The sequence below is a fragment of the Lithobates pipiens genome, unplaced genomic scaffold (assembly GCF_037356315.1).
Source record: "Lithobates pipiens isolate NorthernLeopardFrog02 unplaced genomic scaffold, aLitPip1_a1.2 Scaffold_18, whole genome shotgun sequence".
Classification (NCBI taxonomy): domain Eukaryota; kingdom Metazoa; phylum Chordata; class Amphibia; order Anura; family Ranidae; genus Lithobates; species Lithobates pipiens.
In genome coordinates, this window is record NW_027507758.1 from 80,200,514 (window position 1) to 80,213,652 (window position 13,139).

Genomic DNA, 13,139 nt, shown 5'->3' on the forward strand with positions numbered 1-13,139 from the left:
AGGAATGAAATCAATTTTACACCTAATTTGCAGAATAACTGCCATGTGTAAAGAACCCAATTAATATATCCTGCCAAGATAATTAACAGTGGCATTATTAGACTGTGAAGGACACGGAGCATTAACTCCAGCAAAACATTGTTACAAGCCTAAAACAGGACTACCCTGCATCTGAGCACCACAAACCAAAAATGCTATTTATTTTATTTTTAATATTTAAACCAAATTCTCCTATCCATCCATATTGCCATGCTTTATTTTGCTATGAAATCATTCTGACCCCCTCGTCCCCCAGCATTTATGGCCTTGACCATCTTGAATAAGATGATTCACGTAGCATTTACCTCGTGGAATTCATCTGCCTTTAGCTCAGGCATGCAGGCAGGATGGTGTGCTTCGCTGAGAAAACCCCTCCTCCCCTCATCCAGATGAAAGAAAAGAAATGGCCATGAAGACTCCTGGGATGTATGACATAATTTGCCTAGGTCTGGAAACCAGGAAGTAACTAAAGGAATGTAAAAAAAAAAAAAGTTTAAAATAGTCAATATTGATTGAGAGACTGAAGTATTTTAATTTTTTTAAGTTCCCTTTAGGGGAGCTCCCTCACTCTGAGTGCAGAAGGAAGATTAAAGCCCTAATTTTGACTCACCCCTCTTGTTTGTGTCTTAAAATTAAAAGTCGGCAGCTACAAGTATTGTACCTGCTTAGGTTTAAAAAACAGATACTTATAAGCCCAAGCAGTCCGGCGCTGTCGTCCCTGCAGTGCATGCTTCTCAGGGTTCCTGTCACTCTATGGTAAGCCTGGACTGTTACTTCCTAATGTGAATGCACAAGATGTGGTCTGCTTGCTCCTCGGGTGCGTGACGTTATCCCAGACGGCTTGCTGAAGCAAAATCACCCTTGCTCAGGCAAGGAACGAGGAAGTGGGAGCGGAGACCACTAAAAAGAAGTACAATAGAGAATTGGTGCTGGATTAGCCAGAGGGCAAATCTGTGCGGACAGTGCTGGAGATAGGGTGAGTATGGCAGCCAGGCCTGCTGTTTTTTTTAACTGCTGCTGGTGGATTTAATTTCCTACTATTTGCCCAAACGCTTTAAGTAGACACTTTTCCCTCCTAAATAAAAAATGAACAAACAAAGCATTGACAAATACAGTTATATTAACCAGCTAATTTTTTTCTAGTCATTGCTCTCTTGTAGAATTAGAGCTACCACTAGAGTTTTTAGAAACGAACACTTCAGGGTGCATTGAATATTTGAATCCTCCAAGTCTCCCTGCTACACAGAGTGGCTCCATTACTGTATACAGTGCCTTGCGAAAGTATTCGGCCCCCTTGAACTTTTCAACCTTTTGCCACATTTCAGGCTTCAAACATAAAGATATAACATTTTTTATTTTTTGTGAAGAATCACCAACAAGTGGGACACAATTGTGAAGTGGAACGAAATCTATTGGATTTTTGAAACTTTTTTAACTAATAAAAAAATGAAAAGTGGGGCGTGCAAAATTATTCGGCCCCCTTGCGTTAATACTTTGTAGAGCCACCTTTTGCTGCGATTACAGCTGCAAGTCGCTTGGGGTATGTCTCTATCAGTTTTGCACATCGAGAGACTGAAATTCTTGCCCATTCTTCCTTGCAAAACAGCTCGAGCTCAGTGAGGTTGGATGGAGAGCGTTTGTGAACAGCAGTTTTCAGCTCTTTCCACAGATTCTCGATTGGATTCAGGTCTGGACTTTGACTTGGCCATTCTAACACCTGGATACGTTTATTTGTGAACCATTCCTTTGTAGATTTTTCTGTATGTTTGGGATCATTGTCTTGTTGGAAGATAAATCTCTGTCCCAGTTTCAGGTCTTTTGCAGACTCCCAACATGTTTTCATCCAGAATGGTCCTGTATTTGGCTGCATCCATCTTCCCCTCAATTTTAACCATCTTCCCTGTCCCTGCTGAAGAAAAGCAGGCCCAAACCATGATGCTGCCACCACCATGTTTGACAGTGGGGATGGTGTGTTGAGGGTGATGAGCTGTGTTGCTTTTACGCCAAACATATCGTTTTGCATTGTTGGCAAAAAGTTTGATTTTGGTTTCATCTGACCAGAGCACCTTCTTCCACATGTTTGGTGTGTCTCCCAGGTGGCTTGTGGCAAACTTTAGACGAGACTTTTTATGAATATCTTTGAGAAATGGCTTTCTTCTTGCCACTCTTCCATAAAGGCCAGATTTGTGCAATGTACAACTGATTGTTGTCCTATGGACAGACTCTCCCACCTCAGCTGTAGTTCTCTGCAGTTCATCCAGAGTGATCATGGGCCTCTTGGCTGCATCTCTGATCAGTCTTCTCCTTGTCTGAGCTGAAAGTTTAGAGGGACGGCCAGGTCTTGGTAGATTTGCAGTGGTCTGATACTCCTTCCATTTCAAAATGATCGCTTGCACAGTGCTCCTTGCTATCACAGAGCAGGTGCATTTATACAGAGACTTGATTACACACAGGTGGATTCTATTTATCACCATCAGTCATTTAGGACAACATTGGATCATTCAGAGATCCTCGCTGAACTTCTGGAGTGAGTTTGCTGCATTGAAAGTAAAGGGGCCGAATAATTTTGCACGCACCACTTTTCAGTTTTTTGTTTGCTAAAAAAGTTTAAAATATCCAATAGATTTCGTTCCACTTCACAATTGTGTCCCACTTGTTGGTGATTCTTCACAAAAAATTAAAATTTTATATCTTTATGTTTGAAGCCTGAAATGTGGCAAAAGGTTGAAAAGTTCAAGGGGGCGAATACTTTCGCAAGGCACTGTACATCTGCCATTCTCAATCAGGGTTCTGTGGAACCCTGGGGTTCCTCCAGGGTTGGCTAGGGGTTCTTTTAGCTATGGCTAACTGTCCTCCCATCTGATGGTGCCTACATAGTTCCAGGTCCAAACTCACTTGACAGCGTCTTGACTGCAAGGATGTCATTCTGGCCACCCCTCTAAGGGTGGCATTCTTTAGACCTACCACCACCATCATAACAGGCATTTTTCCAATGACCTCTGATGGACTAATCTTACTGGAGTTCCCCAATATCTGAACATTTTTTCTATGGTTCCTCTGGGGTAAAAAGGTTGAGAAAGGCTGGTATATGTCATATGTTTAGGACCTAAATTTACAGAATACCTGTCAAAACAGCAAATACATGGGATGATCTTCCACTGAAAATTCAGCTTGGCTGTGTTCAGATAGCATGTAGGATTTAAAAGAGGACTCTGTCATTTTGATTTCTGCCAAGCTCATGCCAAGTAAAAGTCAAATAACATGCACCAAGCACAGGCAACCACAGTGATTGAGCATAGCTGCTTGTCACATTAAGTCCTGACTTCCAATAAGGTAACATTTCTTCTGTTGCCTGACCCTGGCTCTCTCTAGAAAAGTGTTCACATTATGGGCAAAACACTGTACCATAACTGCTGGGTGCTCTTTCAGTGTAGGTATTTACTTGCCTTTAACCATCTTCAACAAAACTCCATGATCCTTATAAATGAATAATAACATTGGGGTGATCTGTTTGTGCAGGTCGGACTGGATGGAATAGGGAAAGTTAGCAGTGCAGCCTTAGCCTGCTACATATCAGATTGCAAGCTCTTTCGGTTGTCCATAACGCAGAGTTACAGCCACTCGGAATTCAGGGAGGAGTTGAAGAAAGTATTCAAGGAAGCTGGACTGCAAGGCAAGAACGTGGTACTCCTCATTAGAGGCTCTGACATCATTAAGGTAAAATGTCATCTATCAATATATGTAGTTTAGCCATGTCCTCCTTAAGCAACATCTTTTCTGATTTTGCATACATTGTAAGAAATGCTGAAAAAGAATGACACTTTCAGCTTTAAAACGACTGGAGATCTGATGTTCTATATGGAGGCAAAACAAAAGCTTTTCAACAGCCAAGTTATCCTCACAAAGTGAAAAAAACAATCTTTTCTCAGCTCACATGTGGCGGTGAGATTAATCCTCTGGATCAATCAAGCTACTTAGTATTTAATCATTACTAACAAATAAACTGCCTTTTACTGTGGTTAATGGCTCATCTGCACACGAGATTTAATTACTTGTAATTACGTTTTAACGCCTTCTTGACAAGGACCTAGTTTACGTTTTATTTATTTAAAGGCTCATTATTGGGAAAGATTTTGTAACCAGTAACTGTATGGCGTAAAAAGAAAACATGTAGAGATAGTATTTCCAGATATGGATTTATTTTTTAATTTAACATGCCTTAGTTATCATTTTCTCCATATTTACACGCAGGCCAAGCTGTCCATCAAACGTGACAGTTCTAATGATTGGGAAAACCATATATGCTTACAGTGGTCAACTTTTATTCATATAGTGTAAAATAAAACTATGGACAAAATCAATAATGACATATGTGGTACAGTCTTTCGCTAGAATTAACACATCATTTGTTTGAGTTCCACCCGTGGTATTGTTTTATTAACTTGATTCTGCCAGTAGATCTTTCATCTTACCTCTTCCTAAAATAATGCTGTTTATTCCGCAGTGAAATCATACCAAATTGTTGTCACCTTTTAGACAGGTCAGACTAAAATGGACATATAAGAAAAAGTTAGGAACTCTGTGAGAAAGTGAAGGGAAATCTCCCTTTTGTGATATAGATGGCAAAAAATGGACAGAATATACTGTATTTATTGACATATAACACGCACCTTTTCACCCTGAAAATCGAGTGCAAATAGTGTGTGCGTATTATCGATTGCAAAAAATTGACAGAATATACTGTATTTATTGACATATAACACGCACCTTTTCACCCTGAAAATCGAGTGCAAATAGTGTGTGCGTATTATACGCTGATACTACAATTTGGGCTGCCTAGGAGGGAACGGGGAGGGGGGGTGGGTCAAGAGCACCATCAGATTGCATAGAGCGAGAATCTCCTGTTTACTCCTGTCTCCTGGGCCAGCATTGGACCAGTGTTCGTCTATCATAGAAGCCGGTCCAGGAGGCGGGACTTTGTATTAAAGAGGCCGCCGAGTAAACAGGAGATTCTCACTGTATGTAATCTGACGGCGCTCATCCCGCCACCTCCCTGTCCCATCCAGGGCAACAGTAATCTGAGGTGAGGCTGCAGATGGGCATTGATCAGGCTGCATTCATGGCAATGGTGAGGCTGCATATGGGCATTGATCAGGCTGGGGATTGATCAAGCCGCATTGATGGGCAATTGTGAGGCTGTAGATGGGCATTGATCAGGCTGCATTGATGGGCAATTGTGAGGCTGCAGATGGGCATTGATCAAGCTACATTAATGGGCAATTGTGAGACTGCAGATGGGCATTGATCAAACTGCATTGATGGGCAGTTGTGAGGCTGCAGATGAGTATTGATCAGGCTGCAGATGGGCAAAGGTGAGGCTGCATTGATGGGCACTGAACCTTATTTTGCTTCAAAGGTCTATATTTAAAATTAAAGTTATTTTCCTGAAACTTCCCATCTAAAATGAAGGTGCGTGTTATACGCCTGTGCATGTTATATGTCGATAAATATGGTAATTCTTCCCTTCTCTTTTTAAAATGAAAAAATGTTTTGGCATAAGATAAATCTCCTGTTTGATATAATCCTTTCAAGAGTCCTTTTTATCCACTCTTCAGGATCCAACCAAAAAGACTGACACTAGGCACTTGGTAGCTACTGTATATACACTATACTTTTGTCTTTGACAGGATTCTTTCCTGGAGGATATTAACAGCATTCTGAATTCGGGAGAAGTTCCTGACCTGTTTGACAAGGAGGAACTGGATGGTCTCTTTGTGGAGCTTCAAACCGAGGCTGCAGAGGCCAACATGTCTGACAGTGCAGAGTCTATGCTGACCTTCTTCCTACAGGTAGGTCAATCCCCTGTGTATACGTAGGAATAATGTTGATCCAGTGCTGTATAAGCTCTTCTGTACTGAAACTGCCTATTCTTGTAGTATTATTTAGAAGCTGCTTTACGTCAGCTGCAAGTTGTTTCTTAACTGGAAAACATCCAGCATCTTCTATGCTTTTCCTCCCCAGCCGTACTTTCCCTGGTCACCTTTTAATTCATTGGATTTAAAGTAACATTAAAGCTTACATTTTTGGGGGGGGGGGGGGTTGCATTAAAATAACAAACATGTTACACTTACCTGCTCTGTGCAATGGTAACAGAACAGCCCCAATCCTTTTCTTCTGGGGTCCCCTGGCAGCTCTCCTGGCTCCTAGGGGGCACTTGTATAGGCTCACTCTTGAGCCACCTTGTCTGCGTTCATTGACATAGACCGTGCGGCTGGGCCCTGCCCATCGTCAAAGTATTTGATTGACTGCACCAGGAGCCAGTGACTTCCACTGCTGTCAACTTGTCCAGTGAGGGGGGAGAGCAGAGAGCCTCTACCCATTGCTGAATCAAAATCGAGATCAAGTATAAGTGAGGAAAAGTTTTTTTTTTACCTTAATGCATAGAATGCATTAAGGTAAAACACCCTAAGGCTCCATGCACACTGGGCTCAAAAAAGTCTGTTCACTTGGCAGAAAAAAAACTCTTATATAGAATGTTTTTTTACATAGTTTAGGTGAGTTAGGAGAGTTTTGCATTTTTTTTCTGTCAGAATGCCCCAATCAGAAATACAAACCAGAAGAGTTTTTTCCTGCCTCTAAACATTGAGCTTAACCACTTGCCGACCGCCGCACGACGATATACGTCGGCAGAATGGCACGGGCAGGCATAAGGGCGTATATATAAGTCCCTGCCTTCCCGCGGGTGGGGGGCCCGGTGCCTGCGGCGGTCGGCATTCGTTCGGGAGCGATCCCGGACGAGGGGACGGCCATTCATTCATGGCCACCCCCTCGCGATCGCTCCCGACGAATGGAAATCCTTCGTGACATCACTTCCTCTCCTGTAATGTAAACACAGGAGAGGAAGTGATGTATTCTCTCCTCCGTGTCGGTATTTTTCGTTCCGGCACCGAGGAGAGAGCATCGGTGAGTTGCACCAACACACCACACATACAGTAGAACATGCCAGGCACACTCACACCCCCCCTTTACCCCCCGATCACCCCCCCAATTACCCCTGCCCCCCCAGTCACAGTGACACCAATTGCATTTTTTTTTTTTTTTTGCATTGGTGTCATTTGTGACTGTAATAACTGTTAGGGCAGTTAGGGTTAGCCCCCTTTAGTTCTAATGTACCCCCCTAACCCCCCCAATAAAGGTTTAACCCCGTGATCACCCCCCGTCGCCAGTGTCACTAAGGCTGGGTTCACATTGCAGCGGTTTATGAGAACGGATGTGATTCGCACCGCACTGCAGTGCAAATCACATCCGATCTCTGTGCGATTCGAGTTCAGCCATACAGATAGTATGGCTGAATTCGCATCACACCCGCCGCACCCGCCGCAAATTCGCACGGGACCCTTTTTTTGGTCTGCAGCAGAATCGGATCGCATGGGTGTTCACACCATGCGATCCGAGTTTGCAGATTGCACTGCGATATGCGAACTGATCTGGGGGTGTCATTAACATTTCACTGACACTCCCAGCAGTTCGCATAGGGCAGTGTGAACTGCCGCCGGGAGGCATGCGATGCGGGAACCCGCCGCGGATTCGTGGCGTTCCCGCATCGCTCCAGTGTGAACCCAGCCTAATAAGCGATCATTTTTCTGATCGCTGTATTAGTGTCACAGGTGACGCTAGTTAGGCAGGTAGGTATTTAGGTTCGCCGCAACTTTTTATAGCGCCAGGGACCCCCATATACTACTACCCCTGATTGCCCCCTAGTTAACCCTTTCACCAGTGATCACCATATAACTGTTACAGGTGACGCTGGTTGGATAGTTATTTTTTTATAGTTTCAGGGCACCCGCCATTTATTACCTAATAAAGGTTTAACCCCCTGATCACCCGGCAGGTGTCATTTGTGACTGTAATAACTGTTAGGGCAGTTAGGGTTAGCCCCCTTTAGTTCTAAGGTACCCCCCTAACCCCCCCAATAAAGGTTTAACCCCGTGATCACCCCCCGTTGCCAGTGTCACTAAGGCTGGGTTCACATTGCAGCGGTTTGAGAACGGATGTGATTCGCACCGCACTGCAGTGCAAATCACATCCGATCTCTGTGCGATTCGAGTTCAGCCATACAGATAGTATGGCTGAATTCGTGTCGCACCCGCCGCACCCCCCGCAAACTCGCACGGGACCCTTTTTTTGGTCCGCAGCAGAATCGGATCGCATGGGTGTTCACACCATGCGATCCGAGTTTGCAGATCGCACTGCGATATGCGAACTGATCTGGGGGTGTCATTAACATTTCACTGACACTCCCAGCAGTTCGCATAGGGCAGTGTGAACTGCCGCCGGGAGGCATGCGATGCGGGAACCCGCCGCGGATTCGTGGCGTTCCTGCATCGCTCCAGTGTGAACCCAGCCTAATAAGCGATCATTTTTCTGATCGCTGTATTAGTGTCACAGGTGACGCTAGTTAGGCAGGTAGGTATTTAGGTTCGCCGCAGCTTTTTATAGCGCCAGGGACCCCCATATACTACCGCATAAAGCCCCCTGATTGCCCCCTAGTTAACCCTTTCACCAGTGATCACCATATAACGGTTACAGGTGACGCTGGTTGGTTAGTTATTTTTTTATAGTTTCAGGGCACCCGCCATTTATGACCTAGTCTCACTAGTGTACCCCTAAATTTAGGGGTGTCTACTTTCCAAAATGGGGTCATTTGGGGGGGGGTTTGTGCCATCTTGGCATTTTATGGCCTTCAAAACTGTAACGCCCTTAGAAAGCCTGAAGGCGGTGCTTGGTTTTCGGGGCCCCGTATGCGGCTAGGCTCCCAAAAAGTCCCACATATGTGGTATCCCCGTACTCAGGAGAAGCAGCAGAATTTATTTTGGGGTGTCATTTCACATATGCCCATGGCATGCGTGAGCAATATATCATTTAGTGACAACTTTGTGAAAAATAAAAATAAAATAAAAAGTTTGTAATTTTTCCGCAACTTGTGGCAAAATATAAAATATTCCATGGACTCAACATGCCTCTCAGCAAATAGCTTGGGGTGTCTACTTTCTAAAATGGGGTCATTTGTGGGGGTTTTGTGCCATCTTGGCATTTTATGGCCTTCAAAACTGTAATAGGTAGTGAGGAGTGAAGTCAAATATTTACGCCCTTAGAAAACCTGAAGGCGGTTCTTGGCTTTCGGGGCCCCGTACGCGGCTAGGCTCCCAAAAAATCCCACACATGTGGTATCCCCGTACTCAGGAGAAGCAGCAGAATTTATTTTGGGGTGTCATTTCACATATGCCCATGGCATGTGTGAGCAATATATCATTTAGTGACAACTTTGTGAAAAAAAAAAAAAAAAATTAAAGTTTGTAATTTTCCCGCAACTTCTGACAAAATATAAAATATTCCATGGACTCAACATGCCTCTCAGCAAATAGCTTGGGGTGTCTACTTTCTAAAATGGGGTCATTTGTGGGGGTTTTGTGCCATCTTGACATTTTATGGCCTTCAAAACTGTAATAGGTAGTGAGGAGTGAAGTCAAATATTTACGCCCTTAGAAAACCTGAAGGCGGTTCTTGGCTTTCGGGGCCCCGTACGCGGCTAGGCTCCCAAAAAATCCCACACGTGTGGTATCCCCGTACTCAGGAGAAGCAGCAGAATTAATTTTGGGGTGTCATTTCACATATGCCCATAGCATGTGTGAGCAATATATCATTTAGTGACAACTTTGTGTAAAAAAAAAAAAAAAAATTTTTTTTTGTCATTATTCAATCGCTTGAGGCAAAAAAATAAAATATTCAATGGGCTCAACATGCCACTTATCAATTTCCTTAGGGGGTCTACTTTCCAAAATGGGGTCATTTGGGGGGGTTTTGTACTGCCCTGCCATTTTAGCACCTCAAGAAATGAGATAGGCAGTCGTAAACTAAAAGCTGCGTAAATTCCAGAAAACGTACCTTAGTTTGTAGATGTGACAACTTTTGCGCAAACCAATAAATATACAGTTATTGACTTTTTTTTTACCAAAGACATGTGGCTGAATACATTTTGGCCTAAATGTATGACTAAAATTGAGTTTATTGGATTTTTCTAATAACAAAAAGTAGAAAATATCATTTTTTTTCAAAATTTGCGGTCTTTTTCCATTTATATCGCAAAAAATAAAAATCGCAGAGGCAATCAAATACCATCAAAAGAAAGCTCTATTTGTGGGAAGAAAAGGACGCAAATTTTGTTTGGGTACAACATTGCATGACCGCGCAATTACCAGTTAAAGCAGCGCAGTGCCAAATTGTAAAAAGACCTCTGGTCATTTACCAGCAAAATGGTCCGGTCTGAAAGTGGTTAAAATATGCCTGTAATCATCATAATGTGCATTGACATATAGGATAACATTGAGCTGCTCCCACAGGCAGAACACAAAACTCTGATAAAAGCAGCGATTTTTAGGCCAGTGTGCATGGAGCCTTAGAATTTAGAATCACTTTCAGTTCTTTCAATCATTGCAACTCAGCATCACCAGTTAGTGTAACCTAGAGCAGCAGTAGCATACTAATTGGGGGTGCAGGGGATGTGGTCCATACCAGGTGCACACTTGTGGGGGTGATTGGGCCACCTGGCATTTCTTTTTTTTTTTTGTGCAGTGCCATGCAACAGATAAAAAAAAATGTCAGGCAGATGCAGCACCCCCAGCTAGCCCATAGCCCATGGTTCAGTTCAGCTCAGAGTGGAAGGAAGTTTCCTTCCTTCTCCACTCATATGACAGAGCCAAGAGCAGGACTTTCCCCCTCTCTGAACTCCCGCTGGTTGCCTGGTGAGTTGGGGGAGGGGGGTGGGACCCCTGTACCTGAGGGTTCTGTACCTGGGGTTATAGTGGGTGTCTGTACTGGGGGAAAGGGGGGTTTCTACTACTTAAAGGTCTGTATTGGAGTGGGGGGTTTCTGTACTGGGGGAAAGGGGGGTTTCTACCACTTAAAGGTCTGTATTGGAGTGGGGGGTTTCTGTCCTGGGGGAAAGGGGGGTTTCTACTACTTAAAGGTCTGTATTGGAGTGGGGGTTTTCTGTACTAAGGAGTCTGTACTGGGGGAAAGGGGGTTTCTACTACTTAAAGGTCTGTATGGAGTGTGGGTTTTCTGTACTTGGAGTCTGTACTGGGGGGAAGGGGGGTTTCTACTACTGAGGGGTATATACTACAGAGAGGATAAGAGGTGTCTGTACTGGAGGGGGCATGCTTTTCTGTACTGGGGGAAGGGGGTGGGGATTCTGTTACTGACGTGTCTTTACTAGGAGATGGGGGTTACTGTACTGAGAGGTCTGTACTGGAGATGGATTGTCTGTACTAAGGGGTCTGTACTAGGGGAGGGGGGTGATGGTTTCTACTACTGAGGGGTCTGTATTGGGCTGTTGGGTGCCAGATGCGCTAGGTATGCCACTGTAAAGCAGGAAAAAAAAATGTACCCTTTAAAAAAAAAAAAAGTAATGTTTTAAGGAAGCTATGTACAGTCTCTCTAACTGTGTTGATGATGGAGGAAGGAGGAACTGGGAAATGTAAAATATAGGAGGAGTAGACATGGCTTATAGTCCTTCTTATCCATGAGACAGACTTTGTCCTTTAACCAACACTGATTCCCACCTGAAAGATTTGTTGCCCACTATGTCTACTCACCAAATTCTGTGTACATTGTATCCTTCAGGTTCATTCACACCATTGCATTGTAGTAATATGCGTTAAAAAGCATGCATTGCAGCAATATGAGGTACTGCACTGGATATGCATTATGGTGCGCTTCACAAAAATACAGCATTACCCAAATTTTCATGCAATGAGGTGCATTTCAAACCATTCATTTTGAATGGGCTGTCTAATGCATCATGCCACAATGCACCAAAAGAGTGTATGTTGTGGTGCAGTGCACTTACATGTGAAAGAGCGTCTACAATTCAAATAAAATGTATGCATGTCTGATTTTGGCTGCATTGCCAGGTCTTTCAAAATAAATAGGCTATCTCAACACAATGCGTGTTAACGTGCAACACAACATGTGCACACTCCAATGCAGCGCCATCATTTAAATATACCCTAAAGCATAATACATGCAGTATTTTCATTACTGTGCATTTTTGACAGTGCAGGATGTTTTTTTCAATCCACTGAAGGGGGCAGGAAACCTTATGTTGCATTCATATTGATGCCTTAAGATAAATAGTGATCTAAGATCTGCCCAACAAGGACAGAACCAGAAGAAAAAAAAACTGATGGAGGTTCTAAACCTCCTCCACTCTATGAAAAAGTACAAAAAAGTATAGGTAGTCGTTATATTTTATGGCCCATCATGTGCACATCACTGGGTATAAACTGATTGGTTCACACAGTTTCCCCGTATCCAATTCTCATGACAGGAGAGTGTGGCTGGCTCTCGATGGAGCCAGTTCACACAGCCCCGGGGTGGCTGCAGAGCAGACTGCAGAAGGGTCCTGTGCGTCTTTGGCTCAGTTTCAGGTCCAAATTAAAGCAAAACGGTGAATAGGGAAGCACCGGGGACCCCCTGCTGCAAATGCTCCACAAATAGTGTGAACCCAGCCTGAATTAAACAATGTTGGTCGTCAGGGATCCGTATTGATCAGATCTTTAGGAATATGAGCAATTTTTGTGTTAGTGTCTCCCCATCTTTTTCTTTACACATTTTGAAACTCAAAGTACTATGTAACATTAATGTGACATTACAAATCTCCTTGGCTGCAGCGGGTTCGTTCGAAGCTACACGTGGTCCTTGCCCTGAGTCCTGCAGGACAGACATTACGAGAACAATGCCGATCTCACCCATCTCTGGTCAACTGCTGTACTATAGACTGGTATGACGAGTGGCCGGAGGAAGCCCTCTGCAGTGTGGTCAACAGTTACATCACAGAGCATCATCTGCTGCAAGAGCATCATCTGCTGCAAGACAATCCGGTGAGCTACTTTTGATCCATTTGTGCATTCATTAGAGGACTGCTCAACCGAAAATAAGTGTGTCTGTTATGGGTTAAAATTGGTGGATTTTGTCACATTTGTCTTTTTTTGCTTCTCTTAAAACTTCATCTGCAGTTTCTCTCAGATTGAGTTTCTGAT

At 43.7% G+C, this 13,139-nt stretch overlaps 1 protein-coding gene across 1 annotated transcript in view; it reads left to right on the forward strand.

The window, feature by feature from the left end:
• Positions 1-13,139, forward strand: part of DNAH14 (dynein axonemal heavy chain 14) — a 418,175-nt gene that overhangs the window by 310,551 nt on the left and 94,485 nt on the right. The window contains exons 55-57 of the mRNA XM_077485830.1: positions 3,559-3,756; positions 5,727-5,888; positions 12,771-12,980. Coding sequence (XP_077341956.1) covers positions 3,559-3,756; positions 5,727-5,888; positions 12,771-12,980 — 570 coding nt within the window. The remainder of the gene's footprint in view (positions 1-3,558; positions 3,757-5,726; positions 5,889-12,770; positions 12,981-13,139) is intronic.